General features: G+C 41.0%; 2 protein-coding genes across 3 annotated transcripts; both read right to left on the minus strand.

Moving 5' to 3' along the window:
- Positions 1-4,204: 4,204 nt before the first annotated feature.
- On the minus strand, positions 4,205-11,888 carry LOC310944287 (endophilin-A1-like; the record flags this gene model as incomplete). 2 transcript variants are annotated; one of them, XM_083910018.1, is made up of 9 exons in its annotated part: positions 4,205-4,401; positions 5,550-5,683; positions 5,780-5,883; positions 7,178-7,336; positions 7,417-7,550; positions 7,647-7,790; positions 7,880-7,952; positions 9,142-9,210; positions 11,844-11,888. In XM_083910018.1, 9 exons carry the CDS (start codon positions 11,886-11,888, stop codon positions 4,205-4,207), a joined length of 1,059 nt encoding a protein of 352 aa, XP_083766144.1. The 2 variants fall into 2 exon arrangements, with proteins under 2 accessions (XP_083766144.1, XP_083766143.1); XM_083910017.1 differs by having other exon boundaries at positions 4,205-4,452.
- A 1,489-nt stretch (positions 11,889-13,377) lies between these two features.
- Positions 13,378-16,517, minus strand: LOC310944379 (butyrophilin-like protein 2). Its single transcript, XM_083910148.1, has 3 exons — positions 16,390-16,517; positions 14,950-15,393; positions 13,378-14,865 (listed from the first exon to the last, which is right to left on the minus strand). Exons 1-3 carry the CDS (start codon positions 16,490-16,492, stop codon positions 14,699-14,701), a joined length of 714 nt encoding a protein of 237 aa, XP_083766274.1. The 5' UTR covers positions 16,493-16,517; the 3' UTR covers positions 13,378-14,698.
- Positions 16,518-17,933: the final 1,416 nt, after the last annotated feature.

Raw genomic sequence — 17,933 nt, forward strand, 5'->3', positions numbered from 1 at the left:
GAAACGAGGCTCTTCAGCGCCACTGGCGGCGCTTAAGGTGCGTTACACGGAAACAACAACAACCTTTAATCAATACTTTTATCGAAACTGCTTCGATATTTTTGGCGATTTAGATTTCAGAGAAGCAGGAGGGAGTTTGAATTCTTTCAGTTGCCATGGTTATTATTGGTTGGCAGTAGCTTCGGGTTAGCGGGACAAGCTAACGTGTCGTCACGCTACAATGGCTACAACCACTTTTCTTTCGAAGGTTGAGCTCATGATCATGATCGATCAATATCAGATTTATAATTGAGATCGTATTTATGTTAGGTAAAGTTTGCTAATGCGACGTCATTCACTCACAGCTAATTTAGCAAAGTTAGCCAAAAATATTAGATCTCTACCACGATGGCTGAAGACTAAACAACGCTGAACAGCGCCAAATATAATTTGCTAACGCCTACTAGGGGATAGCCGGGAATCAGAAAATGCTAGCTAACAGGCTAGATAACGCGGCTAGCATTTTCTGTTTCCTTCTTTTTCTAAAGCAAAGTAAGAATACATACTACAAAATAAATATAAATATAGCCGCACGGCAACTGTTGTCCTAAGATGCTAATGAAAGCTCTCCCGTACGACGGGGGAACAACAACGGTGCTAATTCTTTATTTGTCGTTACATCGTAGGTCATCGTCACAACAAGCAGTAATACATACAGTGGTCTGAGGGTTACATCATCATCATCATCATCATCGTCATCATCTTCATCCAAATACGAGGTGAGCAACAGATAGTTAATATCACAGCTAAGTTTTTGCCATTGACCACACATAGCCCCCCACATATCATATACCAATTACACCACAGGTGCCTAAACCACGAGTCAGACACATAAATAAATAAAAACATATAAATAAATACAGTATATAAATAAATAAATGTATTTTATGTGTCACAAACACACATGTAGCTCATCAGAAGTGGTCCACAAGCTAGCTATTACAAACAAACACGTCGCTAGCCGCCGATAGCCGCGACGGGGCACGCTAACCCCCGACGCGGACGTCAAAATGTGCGACATCGCGGACGCGCATGTTTCAAATTCTTGCGGCGGCTAGCATAATTACGTCGGAACGGAACAGAGCGCGGGAATTCTCTGTAAGCTAACGTTTATGAAACACGTGACGTAGACGCGCACAAATGCGGCGTCGGGCTTTTACGAATACTGCGGGGAAGTGGACTTCTATGTTTTCACAGAATGACATACAAGCCGATAAGTGTCGCCCCCCCTCTGGTGGACATTCAAGAGAATACAGCTTTTTTAGACACAGCCACGTTTGCCTCACTCACCTATAAACGTCTGACGGTGACGTGAAAACACTGGAAAAATCCCTCACTGAGGTTAGAATACTGTGTCGCCATGGAGATCAGAGCAAACATAAGAAGACATGAGCAACTAAATAATAACAATAAATAAATAATAATAATAATAATAATAATAAAAAATTCCGTAAAGTCTTAAAGCACTTTGTCATTTGAAGGAGAGAAATACGTTATTAAGCTAATAAAAACACGCGGTAAAGCCACTGGAGGAGAATCAAGACGACAAAAAGGACAAAAGCATGCACACGCACACACACACACACACACACACACACACACACACACACACACACACACTCCACCTTGTGTCCATTTTACCTTTCAACAGGTAAATTATTACGATGGTCAATTCAAAGGTGAAAAAAGGGGGTGTGTCCACACCGGAGAGGGTGTAAACAGGAAGTAGTTGCTTAGTAACGGAAAAAACCAAGAGTGTGGGGGGGTTATGTTGTCGTCGGAGCGGACATCGAGGAGGTGAAATATAATCGTCAGTTCTGTCCGTTTTGGTTCTTGTCCGTCCACACTAAAACGCAACACGCTAGTTTTCAAAATAAAAGTCAGTTGCTGTCCGTTTCCGAGTTGAAGTTTTCAAAATAAAAGTCCACTGTGGTTTCAACAGTGTTGTCTGTAGACGGCAGTGTCGTAATGGCAGTGATCGATACTTTAATTGATAAAAAAGCTTTTAACGTCAGCCTCGGATCGCGCGTCAACACTGATGCTAATGGACGCAAAAGCTACTTTAGCCGTAGCCGAGGGCGCTAACCGTTTGACGGCGGTTTAGCGTCAGTTCAGTTCGCAATATTTCAAACCAGGTGTTACAAAGCTTTAAAAGGTAGTTCGGGAACTTTGCTACAAACGTGTCAACAATGGCTCCGTGTCTCAAACGTGGCTCCGCCTCCGTCGGAGGACGCGACGTCGTCACTCGTACGATTGAAAACCCGTAATTTTTTTACGTTGCGGCTCGTTCTTCGGACGTTTCGCGATCATTATCTTGTTTCAAAATATTTAGCCTTTTTGGCTGGATCTTTTGTCGCTTGTGGACGATAGGGGGCGGAGCCTTTCAGAAAGTCCGTTTCGCAGCCTCGAAAGGAGGCGGAGCCTAAAGTGAGACACTGCTGATGTTGTTGATTCCGTGCTAGCTCTACAGTAACACTGAAATTGACGTTCTTTTTTCAAGAACATTCGGCGGAGTTACGCTGAATCCATCGGTGAGGTGTTTTTCGTAAAAATGCTTGATGCTAATATCATTATTATTATTATTATTATGCAGCCTTGCATGCAAAAGCCACAAACAAGACGAATCGACGAAGCTAAAAACACCGCTGGTTGTGTTATTGCAGGCACGACTTTATTACGAGGATCCCGAGAAAAAAAAACGGAACCTGTGCGATCGGACTCGGATTGTTGAAAATGGCCGATTCATGCAAACGGCCGCCGAGGAGAGAACGGTAAGTTTGTTTTGTAGTAAGTGCGAGAAAGAGAACGCGATTTAAAGCCTTTGTACATCGACGATGACAGGAAATTGCTAACCAAATAAAATGTCCGTCATATTAAGTCTACGATAACTTAACGATACGGTTAGCACGTTATCCCGCGTTCTTATTTTGTGTTTCCCGTGTTTGAACCTCAGTTTAAATTTAACCTCAGTGGCACAAACTGACCACACGAGGCAGCAGTCGACCAAACGCAAACTTCTGTTATCGCAGACTTCAGCGACAGGGATGTCAAAGGAATACTTCACCGATTAGCATTTAGCTTTGTATCACTAGAATAGGGTTAGTATTTTTGAAAAATGATGCTTCCCAACCTCCTATTCTCAGAAAAGAAAACATTGTCGGCCATCTTTGCTAACAGTTACGCTAACAGGACCAAGTGTCACTGGTGGTGAGTTGAGAACTAGCTTAATTGTTTTCTTTCTTACGTGCCCACCAGTGGCACTTGTTCCTGTTAGCGTAACGGTTAGCAAAGATGATCCGACACTGTCTTCAGTCTGGGAATGAGGTCCCGTCCACTTACGAGTGGGTCGAAAAGTGGACGGGACCTCATTCCCAGAATGTAAACCGCGTCCGCCATCTTTGCTAACAGTTACGCTAACAGGACCAAGTGTCGCTGGTGGTCAGTTGAGAACTAGCTTATTTGTTTTCTTTGTTATGTGGCCACCAGTGACACTTGGTCCTGTTAGCGTAAAGGTTAGCAAAGATGGCGGACACTGTTTGCAGGTCTAAAACGTGTGGTATTTGCGTTGCAGTTTCGACTTCAAAAATACTACCCCTATCCTAGTTGTACAAAGCTAAATGCTAATCGGCGAAGCACTCCTTTAAGAGTTTAAAAACACCACTAATGTGCACGTAAAATGCGTATATAGCGAACAAAGCGACGGCTCTGACGACCGACTGTAGCTCAGCGGTCAGTCTGGAGCCACGCTAACAAGGCTAGCCAAGGCTAGCCGAGTAAGGAGGGAAGAAGAAGGCGAAACAGAAAAGACAACAAAAGTGAGAAGAGCTAGGCATTAGCATGAAGCACACGTACACACACATACATGCACGTACACAAACACCGAGGGTCTCCAGAGCCTCATTGGTTCCCGCGGCCGCGCGGCTAATGCGGCGTAAACAACCGTCGCCTCGTCTTCCTCCCCTGTCTCTGTTGACTCCTCCCACCCACACTGGCCCCGCCTCCTCTCTCATTTTTTTAGTCCACTCCGTGAAAGCAGCGTGGCACTTGAAGCACAGAAGAAGAAGAAGTAGAAGGAGGGGGCGTGGTTTGTCGTTTATGCAAATACAGGCTGTTTTCCGGGATTCGTCTGGGATTTAGTCGGAAGGGGGTGGGGCCTAATTCCAGCCTAATGTGGGAGGGGCACCAGGATATCCACGTAGTTGATGGGGAAGAAGCCCGACTGGCCGTTGATCATGCCCTCGTACCAGTTGTCGTCGATCTGATTGGTCAACGTGATGACGTCGCCCTCTTTGAAGCCGAGCTCGCCCTCGTTCTCCGGCTCAAAGTCGTACAGGGCTCTGCAGCACGGCTGGTCCATGGGAGCTGGGAGGGGACAAAAAGTGTTTTTGAGTGTTTTAGGTCGCAAAGAAAAAACTACGACCTCTAGTGGACATATTTAGTCAGTCTACTTGAGATTAAAAAAAAATTTGGGGTGTAATCCTAAAGTTTAAAAAAAAAAACACTTCCTGGGTTTAATCCCAAAATTATAAAAATCCACTTCCTGGGTTTAATCTCAAAATGATAGTAACAATCCACTTCCTGGGTTTAATCCTAGAGTTAAAAAAAAAAAAAAAAAACATCCAATCCCTGGGTTTAATCCCAAAATGATAAAAATCCAATTCCTGGGTTTAATCCTAAAAGAATTAAAAAATCCACTTCCTTCTCTTAATCCTAAAGTTTAAAAAAAATCCACTTCCTGGGTTTAATCCCAAAATTATAAAAATCCCCTTCCTGGGTTTAATCTCAAAATGATAGTAACAATCCACTTCCTGGGTTTAATCCCAAAGTTAAAAAAAATCCACTTCCTGGGTTTAATCCCAAAGTTATAAAAATCCACTTCCTGGGTTTAATCCCAAAGTTAAATAATCAAATTCCTGGGTTTTAGCCTAAAGTTAAAAAAAAATCCACTTCCTGGGTTTAATCCCAAAATTATAAAAATCTACCTCCTGGGTTTAATCCCAAAATTATAAAAATCTACTTCCTGGATTTAATCCTAACGTTAAAAAAAATCCACGTCCTGGGTTTAATCCCAAAATTATAAAAATCCACTTCCTGGGTTTAATCCCAAAATTATAAAAATCCACTTCCTGGGTTTAATCCCAACATCAAAATAAAAATCCACTTCCCGGGTTTAATCCCAAAATTATAAAAATCTACTTCCTGGATTTAATCCTAACGTTAAAAAAAATCCACTTCCTGGGTTTAATCCCAAAATTCTAATAAAAATCCACGTCCTGGGTTTAATCCCAAAATTATAAAAATCCACTTCCTGGGTTTAATCCCAACATTAAAATAAAAATCCACTTCCTGGGTTTAATCAAAAAATTATAAAAATCCACTTCCTGGGTTTAATCCCAACATCAAAAAAAAAATCCACTTCCCGGGTTTAATCCTCAAATTAAAATAATCCACGTTACTTGGTTTAATTCTGAAGAAGAAAAAATCATCCTTAAAGCTAATATTCTCTGTACCTGGTGACCTTCCGGGCGACTTGGCCGAGTGAATCCCCCCGTTGTGGCTGTTGTCACTAGGGGGCAGCAGCTCCAGGGTCATTCTGGGTTTGGGAGTGTACTCCTTCCTCGGTTTACCGGACACTTCTTTTATCCTGATGAACGACAAAATAATTAAAATTAAATAAATACAAACATCGGTCTGATCACACGTATCGTCGTATATCGTCTGCATACAGGTCGACCATCACCTGTCCTCCATCTTGCTGGAGAGCTGCTGCAGGATTTCAGAGGCTCGTCTGTGGTATTCCAGCTGAGCCTGGACCAGCGCGGCTAACTGGCTAACCTGCTCTATCTGCAACACACACACACACACACACATAATGTAGCTATATTCTGGACCCATGCTAGCCAGGACAAGGTGGCGTCAACTGTGCGAAATACAGGGGGGTCGGGGGGGGTTAGACTGCCCTGATTAACACTCAAGACCCCCCTGAAAGCCTCAAAGGCAAAATTTGAGGGGGGTCTAAACTAGGGCTGGACGATTCATTTTATTTTATTCATGATTTTGATTTTGGCTTCTCACGATCATAAAAACATTGTAATCAAAGAAAAACGGTTAATGCCCCGCACGGCGCGGCGTGTATGTAAATTCCTATGCTCGAAAAACACCTTGAATGCATCCGTGTTACGTGCAGCTGCAGCAAGCGTGTGACGTGTGTGGGGAAAAAAATTATTTTCCATATATTTTGGAAACTCGAGATCTTGACTTTCCAAAAGTTTTTTTTTTTTTTTTTCATATTTTCCTTGTAAAGCCGAGATCTCGAGTTTCCAAAAATATTTGGAAAAAATGATTTTTTCCAAAAGTTTTTTTTTTTTTTGGAAACTCGAGATCTCGACTTTCCGAAAAAGTTTGGGGTTTTTTTGCAAATTTTTTTTTTTCATATCTCGACTTTCCAAAAAAACCATATTTTTTTTTTTCATATTTTTCTTGGAAAGCCGAGATCTCGAGTTTCCAAAAAAATATGTAAAAAATGATTTTTTCCAAAAGTATTTTTTTGGGAAACTCGAGATCTCGGCTTTCCGAAAAAGTTTTTTTTTTTTTTTTCAAAAAGTTTTTTTTTTTCATATATCGACTTTCCAAAAGTTTTTTTTTTTTTCAAAAAAATTTTTTTTTCATATTTTTCTTGGAAAGCCGAGATCTCGAGTTTCCAAAAATATTTGGAAAAAATGATTTTTTCCAAAAGTTTTTTTTTTTTTTGGAAACTCGAGATCTCGACTTTCCGAAAAAGTTTGGGGTTTTTTTGCAAATTTTTTTTTTTTTCATATCTCGACTTTCCAAAAAAAACATATTTTTTTTTTTCATATTTTTCTTGGAAAGCCGAGATCTCGGGTTTCCAAAAAAATATGGAAACAAAGATTTTTCCCAAACTATTTTTTTTTTTTGAAGCTTCAGATCTCGACTTTCCGAAAATATTTGAAAAATATATTCCATATTTTTCTTGGAAAGCCGAGATCTCGAGTTTCCAAGAAAAATATGAAAAAAAAAAAAATTTGAAAAAAATTTTTTTTTTGGAAAGTCGAGATATGAAAAAAATTTTTTTTTGAAAAAAAATGGATATTTCGCACACTGGTGGCGTGGCACTCACATCACTTTCCAGCAGGTTGAACATGCTCTGCTCGGCGATGTCTTTGCTCTCGTCGAACTTCTCCAGCGCCTGCTTGATCTCCTCGTCCTGGACTTTCCCGTGACGCTTCTTCTTGTAGTCGAAGTCCAGACGTCGGCCCTCCATCTTCTTCAGATGGTGCTGAGGAGAGGAACGTTCGGAGTGGAAGTGGAAGACCACGAGAATGTTTTTTCACGGATTTCACCTCTTTTTTTCCTTACCTGTATCTCCTTGAGGTCTTTGTCGTGGAGGTTCTGGAGCGGGTCGATGAAGTTCTGCTTGACCTCCATGTCCAGAGCGTCCTTCACCTCCCCGAGCTCCTTCATGGCCTCAGAAGCATCCGTCAGCGCCAGGCCTGGAAGGGAAAGGACAACGGGTAACGGGAGTTGTGTCAGGTAAAAACCCCATCCTGTTTTCAGGCTAAATGTCTTAGCTTTAGCGTTAGCGTTACCAAAGCTGGACTCCTCTCCCAACTCCCGTCCAAACTTCAACATGGCGTCTCCCAGGACGGACTCGGCCTGAGGGTAACCGGGTCCCTTCTCCTGCCCGCGGATCTTGGACATGGTGTTGATCATACTCAGCTTGGCTCTGGACGCTGTGAAGAAGAAGCACGAGTCAGAACAAACGTGATTATAACACGTTGTGATGTGTTTGTTGTTGTTGTGCTGTTTGTGTTCGACTCACCTGGATTGGGCTGTAGATATTCTGTGGTTTTGGTCATGATGTCCAACACCGCCCTGCTGGTGACGTCCACCTTCTGCAGAGAAGAACACATGAGTGAGACGAGTTAAAAACAGAGTGATGTTTTCCTAAGTGAGCTATAGAAATGAGGAGCTAACAAAGCTATGTCCAGTTAAAAAGCTATTTATTTAAAGTAAACTATGTGGACAAGTGTTTGAATTTCTTACTGAGGAGACATGCATTATTACCTTCTTTGCTTAACTAAGTCAGCTAAATAAGCTAAGCAAGCTAAGCTATATCAGCTATAAGCCAAGTAAGTTAACTATGCTATATCAACAAGATGGTACATAATTTAAGTACGCTAAGTAAGTTAACAACGCTATATTAGCTAAGTAAACAACAAGCTACATAATTCCGCTAAATGCTGAAATGTAAGTAAGCTAACTTATTAATTAAGCTATATTAGCTATGAGCTAAGTAAGTTAATTACACTATATTAACTGTGAGTTAAGTAAGTTAACTACACTATATTAACTATGAGCTAAGTAAGTTACGCTATATTAACTATGAGCTAAGTAAGATAACTACACTTTATTAGCTATAACCTAATTAAGTTAACTACACTATATTAGCTATGAGCTCAGTAAGTTAACTATGCTATATTAGCTATGAGCTAAGTAAGTTAACTTTACTTTATAAGCTATAAGCTAAGTAAGTTAATTACACTATATTAACTATGAGCTACCTAAGTTAACTACACTATATTAGCTATGAGCTAGGTAAGTTACACTATATTAGCTATGAGCTAAGTAAGTTACGCTATGTTAGCTATGAACTAAGTAAGATAACTACACTTTATTAGCTATAAGCTAAGTAAGTTAACTACACTATATTAGCTATGAGCTAAGTAAGTTAACTACACTATATTAGCTATGAGCTCAGTAAATTAACTACACTATATTAGCTATGACCTCAGTAAGTTACGCTATATTAGCTATGAGCTCAGTAAGTTAACTACACTATATTAGCTATAAACTAAGTAAGTTAACTAAACTATATTAGCAATGAGTTAAGTAAGTTGGTGGTTTAAGATGGTACATAATTTAAGTAAGCTAACAACGCTATAATAGCTATCAGCTAAGTGAGCTAATTCGTTTCAAGACTGACGCTAGTTTCATACGTCATTTTCTCAGTAAAACAAATTTAACAGTGAATATAATCAGTTATATTTCACTAAATCTCACGTTGTACTTCTTTGTTTTTACCTTTTCCATTTCTTTGAAGTCATCGTCTAACTTGGTTCCTTCCGCTCCTCCGACCTTCTCGCTGACTTTCTGTGACGAGAGACACAGGTCAAAGGTCAAAGGTCAAAGGTCAAAGGTCAAGGCTCTTCAACGTTTACATTTGCTTTCATTCATGTGATAAGAGTGTGGAGATGAAACTGTGTCTTAAACAACAACAACACAAACATGTGAGTAACTCGTCATCGGTCATGTGACTCGGTGGCTCCGCCCCCCCCTTCAGTGTGTTTGATCACAACAACAACAACAACAACAACACAACAACGACACAGCAGCAAAGAAAGAAGAGAAGGAGCGACAGACGAGGAGGAAGAGGCAGTTACCATGGAGACAGGGATCTGCCTGGGTCCTCTCATGTTTCCAAAAACAAACACACACACGCACACACACACACACACACACACACACACACACACACACACACACACACACACACACACAGTTACATAACCGTCTTAGCCGTGTTTGTTTCTCCTCGTTTTTTTTATTTTTCGGTCGTCATCAGTGACCTGATTTAAAACCTTTTTAATGGATTCTGTTGTGTTGTGATGACCTGCAGGGGGCGCACACACACACACACACACACACACACACACACACACACACACACAGCTACGCCTGCGTTGTTTCATTTTGCTGAGTCACCGTTTGCTAAAAATTAATTATATTAGCTTGATTGAATATTTGTGAGGGGTCAAAGGTCAAGGAGGAGGAGCACACACACACACACGCACGCACGCACACACACACACACACACACACACGCACGCACACACACACACACACGGAAAACCAAACAAACAAAAACACGTGTGTTTCCTGATTGGTCGCACGTCGATCACATGACTCACATGAAAGAAAAGCAGCAGCAGAGACGAGTCACATGACCAGTGAGGAGAGTCATGTGACTGGTGATGAAGAGGAGTCAGGAAAGGAAGAAGGGAAAGGAAGGAATGAAGGAAGGATGAAGAGCAGAGGTGTGAAAAAGAGAAGAGGAAGGAAGGAAGAAGAGGAAGGAAGAAGGAACGATGTGGGAGGGAAGGAAGACAGGAAGGAGGGAAGGAAGGAAGGATAAAGATGAGAAGAAGGAGGGATGAGAGCTAGGTAAGATGAAAGGACAGAAGGGAGTAAGGAAGGAAAGGAAGGACAAAATAAGTTTGTAATAACAGAGGAAGGAAGAATGTATGAAGATGGCAAGAAGGAGGGATGGATGTTGGAGGAGTGAAGTAAGGAAGGGGACAAGAAAGAAGGAAGGGTGAAAGATCAAAGTAGGAAGGAAGGAAGGAGTAAAAGGAAAGGAAGGATAATGGCAAGAAGGAAGGATGAAAGGAAAGATGGAAGTAAAGATTAAAGGAAGAAAGGAGGAAATGGGAAGGATGGAATAATGGATGGCAAGAAAGAGGGATGATGTTGGAGGAAAGAAGGAGGAGAGAAGAAGGGAAGAAGGAAGGATAAATGTGAGAAGAAAGGGATGATCTAGGGAAGATGAAAGGACAGAAGGGAGTAAGGGAGCAAGGAAGGGAAGAAATTAAGGACAAAATAAGTTTGGAATAACAGAGGAAGGAAGGATGGATGAAGATGACAAGAAGGAGGGAAGGAAGGAAGGGGACAAGAAAGAAGGAAGGATGAAAGATCAAAGTAGGAAGGAAGAACGGATGAAAAGGAAAGGAAGGATAATGGCAAGAAGGAAGGATGAAAGGAAAGAAGGAAATAAAGATCAAAGTAGGAAGGAAGGAAGGAAGGAGGAGAACAGGAAGGAAGGATGGATGAAGAGCAGAGGTGTAAAAAGAGAAGCGGGAGGAAGGAAGGATGAAAGTAGGAGGGAAGGAAGTAAGGAAAGATAAAGATGAGAAGAAGGAGGGATGATCTAGGTAAGATGAAAGGACAGAAGGGAGTAAGGAAGGGCGGAAGGAAAGGAAGGACAAAATAAGTTTGGAATAACAAAGGAAGTGAGGGGAGAAGAAAGAAGGAATGATGAAAGATCAAAGTAGAAGGAAGGAAGGAAGGAAGAAAGGAGTAAAAGGAAAGGAAAGGAAGAATGGATAAACATGGCAAGAAGGAAGGACGAAAGGAAAGAAGGAAGGATGAAAGGAAGGAAGGAATAATGGATGGCAAGAAAGAGGGATGGATGTTGGAGGAAAGAAGGAGGGATGAAGAAGGAAGGAAGGAAGTAGGAAAAGGTGGGGAGAGTGGACAAAGGGACCAAGGAAGGAAAGATGTTGAGGAATGAAGGAAGTGAGGAAGGGAAGAAGGAAGGAGGGATGATGATGATGATGGAGGGAATTCCCTGTTGCGTGCAACACACACACACACGCACACACACACGCACACACACACACACACACACACACACACACACACACACACACACACACACACACACACACACACACACACACACCGTGTTACATAACATTAGTGTGTGTGTGTGTGTGTGTGTTTTAATATCAACGTGTTTTTCTCGGTGGGTAAAAAAACCACGTAAGTAAAAATGACGTAAATGAGAATTTAACGTAAATTCGAGTGGTTGCGTCGACGGTGTTTACTTCACTGCCGCCCCGTTTTTTTTCATTATTGATCCGTTCATTATGTTTAATTCAACACACGCGCGCGGACACACACACACACACACACACACACACACACGCACGCGCACACACACTCACCTGCGTCGCTTTGTGAAACTGCTTCTTCAAACCCGCGACGGACATCACTTCACTTGAGAACACGGACACACAAACACCCCGTTTTGTTTGTGTTGTTGTTGTTGTTTTCTTGTATTATTATTATTATTATTATTATAATTATTATTATTGACAAAAAAAAAACGCAGAAACGCGTGGAAGTGTCGCGTGAGCTCGTTGGCGGGTAAAAATCCTGCGGGTCAGCACCGTGCGGTGCGTGCGTGGATGTTTTTTTTTTTTTTTTTCGAGACTGAACCAGACCAAACCCACGAGAGCGAGCGCGAGAGAGAGCGCGAGAGCGAGAGACACACAAAGATCGTCTATTCGCAGATGCGTCACACTCAGCAACAAAATAACACCAAGAATACAAAGATATTCTCAGTAAAAACATTATAATAATAATAATAATAATAAATGACGTCATTCTCGTAAATAATGACATATATGCGTTAAAATCCCACTCGTGAATAATTATATATATACACATATATATTTTCAGTGGCGGTTCCTGTCAACACATACGATCTTTGACCAGCATGTGACGTCAGTGCCGCCCACTCACGAGCCTCCCCGAGATGAGAGCACGAGACATTTGACTGCGATGCCTCGAGGACAGCGTCAACAATAATAACAAAACTAAAAATAATAAAAATTATATTGATAATAATAATAATAACAACAGTAATAACGAGGACAACAGTAATAATGAGGACACCGTTAGTGGACGATCTGCGTTTCAGGACCACGGACAGCTCATCACAGGGTCTCACGGTGCGTTCAAGCGCGGCTGGGAAATCTAAAAAAAATAAAAAACTACAAATATTTTCACAAAAAGCAAACTTCGTGGGCGTCTTTTCCGTTACCTTCGTAAAACTAGCATCGGTGACCGAACAGAAACACGTGGCAGTTTCCTCTTATCGTACACCGTTTACGATATTTTGTTTCCGTAGCAGCGAATGCGACTTCTATAAACACACGCCAACATCAGAATTTTATTTGTTCCGTTCATTTTTTTTGTTTTCTAATGCGCAAATAAAACACCTGTGGTGAAATAATCTGTCGTAGCATGCTACAGTGTGGCTACTTCCTGTTGCCGCTAGCTAAACTACGACAGGAAGTATCCCGTTCCAACAGGAAGTCGTCGCATCACAAACGCGTAGAGAACAGATCGGGTTTCGCGTGACGAGTCGGGAGCTCCGACGTCCACCGACACTTGAACGCATCACAGGATTGACATTAAAGACAAACTGATACCGATTCAAAACAAGCTTTATTTAACCATCGCACAGAAACATTCACGTAACAAACGTAAACGACGTCAGTTCCGTGACTTCATCGTCTCCGTCAACAGAAAATAAAAAGACAGTTTCCATAGCAACAAAAACAACTTTCCTTCATAGTAACTTATTTATTGATGTAAGAAAAAAAAAAAAAAAAAGTTTAAACTTCGTAAACAGCTACATCGACGTCTATATATGGAATTATCGTATATAAAAATATATATATAGCTTATACATTTTTTAACAGTGCTGAGGTTAGAGGATATAAAAAAAGTGCAATCGGTCGGGAAACAAACACAGGAAATACTTTTCAGGTTGTTTTTCTTTAAAAAGGAAAATAAATTTACGTTTTCATCTCTTCAGATTTTCAAACTAAGGGCTGTATTTTCAAAATAAGATTTTCCAAAAATACACAATTGGCAAATTCAGACTTTTTCGTTGATTTCCATTTGTAAATGTGAAATTATTCTGGTTTCAACTTCAGGAAGGACATTGAGGAAGTCACTTTTTTTTTTTTTAAACAAAAACATCAAAATCCAAATTGAACACTTTAATGCGAAAAATCGCAAGTCAAGAAATTAACGCAATTTTGCTTCTAAAAAAACCAACACACAAAAAAAGGGGAACTTGTGACCTACAGTGCAACCAGCCACCAGGGGGCGACATCAACGTTTCGATATGGAGGTGTGGTCGTATATAAAATAAATAGCTTGATAAACAGTCAAAGTGCTGAGGTTTGAGGATATAAAACGACGCGTTAACTTCAGAAAAATCACAAGAAACGAAAAACAACAAAACAAAAACACAGGAAATACTTTTTCAAGTTCACACTTTTCAGGTTTTTTCCTTTAAAAAAAGGAAAATAAAGTTACTTCATTTAAGTTTGCATCTCGGATTTTCAAACTAAGGAGTTGCATTTTCAAAATTAAATGTTTATTTTAATATGCAAATTCAGACTTTTTCATTGATTTCCAGTTGTAAACGTAAAAATTATTCTGGTTTCTTCAAATTCAAAAAGAAGAAAAAAAAAATTTTTTTAGCAGTAAAAAAAAAATCGCAAGTCTAGAAATTTTTGCCCCAATTTTTCTTCTGGTCTCCAAAAAAAAAATCTTTTTCAAATGTGAAATAATTTAGGATTCACATAATATCTGTTTTGAACGGGAGGAGCCTATGACCTACAGTGCAGCCAGCCAACAGGGGGCGACATCAGTAAAATAAATACAACAAATAAACACTAAATGTTACGTCAACAGTGACGATGACGTCTCTATAAGGGATTGCGTAGTGTTAGTGTTAGCATAAACTGAAACGGCTAACACTGAAACGGCTAACGTAACTTTTCCGCGTTAGCGTCGAGGAAACAAACTTCGTTGTTTAAAAATTGTCCGACAGTTTCTTACAGTCTTCTTTTTTCCTTCCTGTGGATCGGAGTTCTGCGTCTTCTTCGCTGTCGTCATGCGTGAGAACACGATTTAGGATCAGTTTCTTCGCGGTTAAGAGCATCCAGCGCAGGCAAGCCACGCCCCCTGGCTGCCGACGTTTCCTTGCCGGCGTCTTCTACGCCGCGGCTACGACGAGACCCGACGCGGCGTCGTCCGGCCGCTTCTTCCGTACGTCGTCGCGTCGACGACGCTTAAGTTTGACGATAAACACGGTGGCCGCCGCCGTCGCTAGTAGCGACGCGATGACGACCGCGGGCAGGATCCAGACACGCCTCCGACCGTCTGGCGACAAAAAACGACATAATTTTAAAAAAATAAGACACGACAAACATGAAACAGCAACAACGTATTTTATCGCTTTCTCACCGTTAGCATCCGTCGCAACTCCTGGTTCTGGAGTCTGGAGATCGGCGGTCGTTAGCGTCGCCGCCGTCGTCCACGTTTCTCTCGCGCCAACGACGAGCCGGACGAAGGCGTAGCTCTTAGCGCTGGGCACGAAACACCGGTACGTCCCTGCGTCCGCAAGCGTCACGCCGCTGATCCTCAGCGACACGTTCCCGCGCCGCAGCTCGTCGCCGAACAGCGCCGCCCTGTCGCCGTACGCCGGGATCTTCATGTCCGTGAGCTCCACGCCGCCGCGGCGAAAGTAAACGTAGCTGCCGCGAGGCGCGCCGTCCTGCGGCTCGGTCCTCCTCCACTCCAGCGTTAACCACCAGGCGTCGCCGCGGGGTTCCAGGTGACACGGCAGGATTACGTCATCGCCCGGGGCTGCTTTGATTGGGTGAGGGGAACCAATCACGCGAGACTGGCCTGGTTAAAGTCAGAAAATTGTGTTATTTTTATGTATTATCACAAATAAGTAAATAATAAACAAAAACTGACTCATTATTGGGTTCATTAAATCGTCTCCACTGACAAACCCTTGTTAATGTGCTGAACCTGCATGAGAATGTTCACATTTTTACATTTATCTTCACTAATGCTGACAATAACGGAGAGTTATCAGAACACTAAATATTAAAACATAAATATGGACTTCTAATAGTAAATTCGGCTGAGTATGTTGTCTAAAAACATAGAGTTTAAAACAAAAAAGTAAAACTAAGCTCAGTAAAGGACATTACTCTCTATGGCATGTCTATGACTACAGAATCTGGTAGAGAATCTTCACATTTTATACGTTTTCTTCGCCATTTAAGTCACATATTGACCATTTCCAGTAAATTAAAAAGGTTTGTAAAGAATATGGATCGCTAATGCTCAATTCGGCTTGTTTAAAATTTCGAAAATAACTTCGGTTAAAAAGAGAAATTCAACTCAAACGTACGAAGAGCACGACGTGCGTGATGTCCGTGTTTTTTTGCGTCACTATTTCAGCCAAATACGGATATTTACCGGTAAACTAAACGCGCTGAAACACATTTGAACTGCTCGTTAATAATTCGGCACACTTACGTTTACAAAAATATAAAAGTTAGAAAAAGAAATTAATCTCTATCTGACGGAACAACAAGTGTCAGAACCTGGAAGAGAATCTTCACATTTTTTACATGTTTCTTCGCCATATAAGTCAGATATTGACAATTCCAGTATATTAAAAAGGTTTTAAGCGAATATAGATTGGTGATATTTAATTCGGCTTACTTAAAATGTAGTTAAAAAAAACAAAATCAGACTCAAAAGCTCAGGGGCTAATAAACAAGACAACAAACTAGCAAGATACTACGGTGGCTACTACGTTAGCTTTAGCACATCCGAAAAGGTGAGCGAAAACGATCTCTCCTTCGCCGGCTTCGTGTCACTCACCTTCGGCCGGAAAAGTCCAGGAGATGCGAGAGACAAAATAGAGAAAGAAGACGGTCCAGTGTGAGGACTGAGGCCAACGTGGACACGTTTGTGTGAACCTCATGTGGTCGAGACTGCGATTGCCGGCGTTTGTGATGCACGTCAGACGCACACGCACGCTTTTATTCCTCTCACTGACGTCATCACGCATCATGGAAACGTTCCACAACATTCTCTAACATTCCAACGTCATGGGATTTATGACTTAGCAACTATTTTATCTCATTCCTAAAAATAGAATAAGTAATAAATATTAAGTTTATTTATATATATATATATACTTCATTTATTGTTGAAATTATATTTTTAATGCTCAAATATAATTGAATATAAATAGAAGTGACTCACGAGTATCACTGGGCTTCATTGGGGTTTCCCAAACACAGTTTCAGGGAGTTTTTGTGGCCCCTGAAAAAGTTTAAAACAGTTTTTACAGACATTTCTCTTTGTTTGTGATTTAAAACACAACATAAAAGTCATTAAATGTTCCTCATAAAGTAAAATTGTATATCTGTAATGCTAAAATATAATTATTATTATTATTATTGTGGTCATGGATTTTCAAATGTAAAAATAGTAAAGCTTATTATTGTTTCTTGATTAAGATGTGGAATCATAGACCTTAATTACTTGGCTTTCGGAACAGAAAAACGAGTTTTACTGGTTAACGCCGTCTCCTCACTCTGAAGCCAAGTGGGAAACAGCGCCCCCCCAAATCTTTGTGGTCAAACATATATTACATCCATAGAGAAAGTTAATGAAGTCACTCACCGAGTATCACTGGGGTTAATTGGGGTTTCCCAAACACAGTTTCAGGGAGTTTTTGTGGTCCCTGAAAAAGAGGACATTTCTCTTTGTTTGTGATTTAAAACACAACATAAAAGTAATAAAATGTTCGTCATAGAGTAAAACAGTATTGTGTATGTTACACAGGACGTGATTTACGATGATGTGAGAGACATCAGAACAGTGAAGAAATGTTTGAATAAAACTTTATGAACAATAGAGTCAGTGACGGTTTGAGACGTAAGAGATCGATGACATCACAGAACGTTAGCTGGTGTTCAAAGTTGAGTTTGTGACGACGTTTACACTGAAAACACCCAACATTCATTCATTCATCATCCATCTACTGACCCACGCACCCACTGATCTTCCATCCATCCATCATCCATTCATCCACACACCCATCATCCATTCATCCATCCATCATCCACACACCCGTCATCCATCCATCCATCATCCATTCATCCATCCTTCCATCCATCATCCATTCATCCAATCATCCAATCATCCATCCATCATCCATTCATCCATCAACTGACCCCCCATCATTCATCCAATCCTCCACACACCCATCATCCATTCATCCATCATCCAATCATCCATTCATCCATCAACTGACCCACCCATCATCCATTCATCCGTCCATCATCCATTCATTCATCCACACACCCATCATCCATTCATCCATCCATCATCCACTCATCCAATCATCCATTCAT

Source organism: Microchirus variegatus, assembly GCF_963457635.1.
Source record: "Microchirus variegatus genome assembly, chromosome: 2".
Classification (NCBI taxonomy): domain Eukaryota; kingdom Metazoa; phylum Chordata; class Actinopteri; order Pleuronectiformes; family Soleidae; genus Microchirus; species Microchirus variegatus.

What these genes read in the sequence shown, in the direction of transcription:
- LOC310944379 (XM_083910148.1), bottom strand. Translation starts at nt 16,492, where the DNA reads ATGAGGTTCACACAAACGTGTCCACGTTGGCCTCAGTCCTCACACTGG. An exon ending in CTGGACTTTTCCGGCCGAAG is followed by an intron (nt 15,394 to 16,389) that starts GTGAGTGACACG and finishes GACTTTAACCAG; the next exon opens with GCCAGTCTCGCGTGATTGGT. An exon ending in AGTTGCGACGGATGCTAACG is followed by an intron (nt 14,866 to 14,949) that starts GTGAGAAAGCGA and finishes TTTTGTCGCCAG; the next exon opens with ACGGTCGGAGGCGTGTCTGG.